This window comes from Macrobrachium nipponense, chromosome 13 (genome assembly GCF_015104395.2).
Source record: "Macrobrachium nipponense isolate FS-2020 chromosome 13, ASM1510439v2, whole genome shotgun sequence".
In the NCBI taxonomy this organism is placed as follows: Eukaryota; Metazoa; Arthropoda; class Malacostraca; order Decapoda; family Palaemonidae; genus Macrobrachium; species Macrobrachium nipponense.
The window spans coordinates 59340121-59346120 of NC_087206.1; the positions used below are offsets into that span (position 1 = coordinate 59340121).

General features: G+C 37.7%; 1 protein-coding gene across 1 annotated transcript in view; it reads right to left on the minus strand.

Moving 5' to 3' along the window:
• The window catches only part of LOC135225813 (low density lipoprotein receptor adapter protein 1-B-like), a 43522-nt gene extending 38154 nt beyond the window's left edge, over nt 1-5368 (minus strand). The window contains exon 1 of the mRNA XM_064265332.1: nt 5124-5368. Within this exon, the coding sequence (XP_064121402.1) occupies nt 5124-5172 (49 nt within the window). The 5' untranslated portion in view covers nt 5173-5368. The remainder of the gene's footprint in view (nt 1-5123) is intronic.
• Nucleotides 5369-6000: the final 632 nt, after the last annotated feature.

Here is a 6000-nt window from a genome sequence, read left to right on the forward strand (position 1 = left end):
TTCTATTCCGACTCCATATAAAAAACTGGAGAGGTTCCAACTTGTAAAGCATAATGATGATGGATGGGTACACGAACGCAATCTTGACTAGAATTACCTACGAGTATTATCACACGGCATACTATGTCACTTAGGGATTTGAGGGTGTTAAACGGGTTTGTAATTTAACTGAGTTACAAAAAGGGAGGCGTTATAATGAAACAGCAGATGTTTAACAAAGATAGTTATTTTACTTCCTGTACGTATAAATTAATTTTAATCTTAAATACAAATCTGTATTTATAGACTAAGTTGGCAATTACTTCAATCGCACGAAATCCCGAAGCCATTAAATGAAGCAATTTAATAAAGTTGGTATTTAACCAACTACGGCAATACGTGACTGCCGTCGTAGACGGTGTGTGCACAGTAGGATGTCCAGCTGATGCAACACCACCCCAGTTTTGCAGAGACCGGGCAACGAAACCTTGACGCTCCCCCCCCCCCCCCCAGCCCCCCCACCCTCTCCTCTCTCTCACACACACCAACAATCATCTTAGACTACACACAATATATATATATATCATATATAGTATATAGATATATATATATATATATAATACTATTATTTTTTAAATTATAGGTATAATTTTCGTTGAAAGCAATTGCTTTAGTGGCATCAATAAGTTTCTCGCAGGTATCTTCATACCGACGAGAACTTATTGATGCCACTAAAGCAATTGCTTTCAACGAAAATTGTATAAGAGAAACTATACCCTATATATATTTATATATATATATATACATATATATATGTATATATATATATATATGTTATATATATATATATGTATATAATATATATATATATATATATATATATATATATATATAAACCGTGCCGAAACAAAAGTAACAACAATAATTGTCCTAACTCTGACAATAATGCAATGAAATACATGGACACAGAATGACACGAGATCTTGAGAGGCTGGAAATCAAACTTTATTGCAACATACGTAAGCTTGGGTCTTTAATTCTTGAAATACTTTTCGAAATAGTAATTAAACTTCCTTTGTTCTTGAAAGTATACTAAAAAAAAGTGTATAAACTAAGATGCTCGAGTTAATATTACTATGGTTAGAACACGTTGGCGCTGGTACACTCCACCGGCATGAAAATGATGAATTGTGTAAGGTAAATGAAAAATCGTTGAAAACCGGAGAGAGAGAGAGAGAGAGAGAGAGAGAGAGAGGGGTGGGGGGGTGGGTGGAACAGAGGGCTTAAAGAAATGACCTTCCAATGACGGAATTCTATGCAAGAAAGAAAACTAGTAGACGTGTAAACTTTGATTTAAAAACTGGCCATCCGCACTACATACTGGTAATACAAGAACGAACGAACGAAGACTGGAGGTCGCTGCAATATCAACATCCGATCAAACGACAAATTGTTTATCCGAAGGACAGACTAGCTTTGCTATCTTTACAGCAGGAGGGATTTGGCTGCACAGAGGATCAGGAGCCACGTCAATGATCCTAGTGCCAAGTCTCTAGGTACCATAGGGCTCAGTGTGGACAAGAGTTCAACTGTTCGAAACCTAACATACCGGGTAACACATTTGGGAATAATTTGCTACTGGACAACTGGGAGATATACAGTATCCCTACTACAAAGATGTGTAAAGTGTACTGAAACCTTTTAAAATTAATCACTGATGTATGTATACAATGGCAACACACGGTGCAGATAAAACTGGCAAAAACGTCACAAGTATTCTGAGCTTTTATTAAATTATTTATCTTTTCAACTCAAAAGTTATTGTTTGATGAAAATACAAATCAACAGCAATTCGAACTTCAGAAATTCAAACGAAGATGCACTACTACCCTAATATTGTACTCCTGGCATTTTAATACGTTTTTATCCATTTATTAATTTATTGCGTTATTTTTTCTTCATTAATAACTGGGATCTCATCATCTTTATGTATTTCCATTTACCTCCTCTTCCTTCTTCCTAACGAAGACCATATTTTTTGGAAGTTTGAATTTCGAGTCAATGGCACCTGTGGGCTTGTTCCTATGATTAGGCGTCATATTCTGATAACAATAAGTGGGCAGCTTTTGCACTAATATGAGTTATAAGTGCCAAAATGTGGAGAATACTGGCAGACCAAAAATATACTTGTGACATAAGCAATGATTTTGATCTATTTTCGTCCAAATAATGGAAAAGTGTAAATAACATGCATTGCGAACAGCGTACAAACTTCGCGCGCTGAGGTGTACCTTCTGGTTCGGAGCGCATGGCAATGAAAATGAGCAGTATAGCCTAAAGCAGCCAAACAAAGACTCGTCCGACAACAAATTTATTACAATTCTACATTAAAATTACTGTGGCATTAGATACGTGAAACTATAAACATAGCCTGTCTTGTGCACAGACTTTATTCAGTAAACCTTTAAACGGCTTAAGAAAGAATTTGAACAACAGTACCACCTAAAGACCAAACTACATAGTAAAACCACCTATCACACTACACTATACTTCTGTACTGCAATTTACGGGTTGCCTACGTTTGGAAAGCATGAATAAGGTTATATCCGAAAAATAATGTACTTAAGACATGTATATCTAAGGAGAGCAGCATGCACCAAACTCATCTCTTGCTGTGTTCAAATTAATTTGATACTGTCATTTTGAGGACAGATGGGATATTTTACTTTGTCGTTCGTAACTTCTATGGAAAGAAAATTCCATGTTACCTCCCATCCTATGATGCAGTGGGCATGCAAAATAATCTAATAGGTCTTGATGTTTGATGTACTACTGATATCGACGTTCACTTCCTTTGCAATTTAATCGACCCATTTACAAGATCAACCCGTCAATCAATAATGGACTATAAATGGAAACTGTGGTCTCGGGGGGGGGGAAGGACAAACTAGCGAAATACTATGATGCATCCTAACTACACTTGGGAGCTACATACTGACCGAAGTCCGAAGGGACTTCATACTGCTGGTTTAGCCACCCGAAACCTAGACTGACCTTATTTGTCACACGAATCATTATTCCAAAACGATATGACACTCCCACCTAATGGACAATTGATTTGTTTCCCACTAAAGTCCCACATTGTTAGACAAAGGCGCTTGTTTGTATGGCGTTTTTACGTTGCATGGAACAGGTGGTATTCAGCAACGGGACCAACAGCTTTACTTGACTTTCGACTCCACGTCGAGAGTGAACTTCTATCACCAGAAAAACACATCTCTGACCCCTCAATAAAATGCCCGAGAATTGAACTCGCGGCCACCGAGGAGGCAGGCCAAGACCAAACTGACCACGCTACTGAGGTGCTTACACAAAGGGGTGATGGTTGGAACTGGGCGAATTTCAAATACAAAGGACCCGCCCTCCTAAACAATAAGGGAGGCTACAGTGTGGAAACCTGGGCAAGGGAAAAAATAAACTTGTGAAACATAACGATGCTTCTCAAACTAAATCACATCATCCAACGCAACTAGGGGAGCTTTGGATCCTCTCATCTTACACACTGTGGACTGTAAATTACTAAACAATAATAGTTTATGAACGAAACGGACTGGCCCTTGACCCAGAACCCAATACGTAAACAAATCAGGTACAGTTCTTACATCCAACCAAAATCTCTTTCGCTATTAATTTGCCATAGTTGGGCATGGAACAAATATTTCTTAGATTTGACATTAATACTTAATATACTAATTTTTAATTTCTAACGAGACTCGAACATTAGGCACAAAAATGTATTTAAATCACACCATTCAAAACGCATCACAAGCTATTTTGCAACTTGAGCACTTATACCGAACGCCTCGCTGTCTAGCCTGCAATGACTTCCATTCTACACACTACTATTTCAGGTAAAGATTTTGGCATTAATACAAACAAAATACATTGTAGAAAGAATGTTCATGCGGGGAGGGGGGGGGGGGGAATAAACACAGATGAGTCAAACATTATTGCACTACACTCATGCCCGCCAAATATTACCTAGAGACGCAACATGAATGGCTTTTCGAAATGTTTCAAACTAAATGCCCATAAACCTACGTTACCGGAAGAGTACATAGTAGATGTGTGCAGTTGGGATTATATATAAACGACGTTTGACAACTTACAATATAGCCTAATGTACCAGGTAGATGTAGGAATGAAATATGAAATTTAGGCTTTAAGCCAAGCACTGGCAGGTGGGTATTATGAATGGATGAGAAAAAAAATCGGTTCTTTGGAAGTAGGCTGTTATTTTTATGTTTCAGCAAATTGAAAAGGAAGCCAAAGGACTTACGATCTCGTGTAGTGTATTGAGGATTGCTACGTATTTGGTTAAAATAGTTCTAAAATAGGTTATGAAGCTGGCTGCAGTTTACTAACTAGGTAGTAATGTTCAGGATATTCCACAGGCTTATTAGGTATTAGGCTAAACAAGGCGCTGGATCCCGAGATGCTAGATTTAAGATTTTTTGGCCTAACACTAATCAGGGTTTGCAAGTTCGTACTACAAAAAATAGTACTTAAGTTGGTAGATCTATATATAGCTAACCATTCCGCAGCGAGCTACGCCTAGTATGGCAGTTGACGTTTTTCTATACAGTTGTTCAAAATTAATAACTTCGTATACGTGTATGGATTACTTAAATCCTATTACTTAAACCTAAACTGGACGTACTTGGGACCAACGACCAACGTTATCTAAGGCTACTCCCTGTGTTGTATCTAATCTGGATTCAGGCCTATAACCTTCCCTCAATAATAGGCCTAGTTGTAGCCAATATAAACCTTTTAGTAATGTCTACCAACAAAAAGCCGGCGAACAGTCAAGAATAGTAAAATGGCCATATCAGGCAATTTTTCACGCAAGCTGACGATATACCGTTAGGAAAATTTTCCCCTTGCGACTAGTAGGCCTATTATAGGTAGTCAGACTACTCGTCTACCTGATTACGCTTCCATCTATAGCCCACAGCCCTGGAGTGCGAGCTACAAGTCACAAGATGCAAGTATCCTTTCAGCACTAAGCCATTATTAACAGTAAAAAACGCCCAACAAATGTGGCCTGATTAAAAACACCTTGCAATTCATTCATTACTTACTTTTATGTTTACTGGTCCCATTGAAGAGTGCTCGTAGAAGAGAGGACATGATGGCGAAACGTCCGACACTATTTATTTACAAAAGAATAGTTTATCTCACTAATAAATGGGCACAGATGTCGTTGAGAATCTTTCGACGTGGTGATCATGAAACTACCTAGAAACGGAACACCGACAGCGAGGATACACACCCAACGACTACGGAGGTCTACACAACTCTGGTTCTGGTGGTACTGGTAATTTTCTCACTTGACAGCCCGCCAAACGTTCATACAGTTGCCTTTCAGTAATTTATTATCATTCTTCCACTTCTTCAGGCCTATAATATGCATTTAGTAATGCTTAAATTAACTCAATTATAACTAAGTATATTAAAGTATATCTTCTTTATGTTTCTATTCACGTAATAGCTCGCTGATGCAATCAACAAAATAATTCATGGCAACTCACGCACTGCCTGGTCGATGACAGAAGAGACAATGTAAGCATGCGCATTGGCCCCCAAAATGAATGATACAGTGTAGTGTTTTCGAATTTAACATTAGGCATTGGTCAGTATTTTCTTAGTTTAAAAGCATTATCATAATAAGTTTAGCAATGATATTCTATATGAAAAATCATACGTTATTATTGCTATAACCTTTCTCTTAGATTTTCCTGAACAACTTGCAACCACAGACGCACTATGGTATTTGGCTTATTTCACGCAATGCAAACTGCCTATTATGGCTGTTCACTAGAATTCACAACACTCGTCAAATTATTTTTATATGGTTTCTTTTCAAAAGAAATGTAACTTATATCTTGAATTGCAAGGTAAACTTCTTACCACCACCGCTCTGGCGTTTCAATTTATATTCAAACTAGTACAAGGATA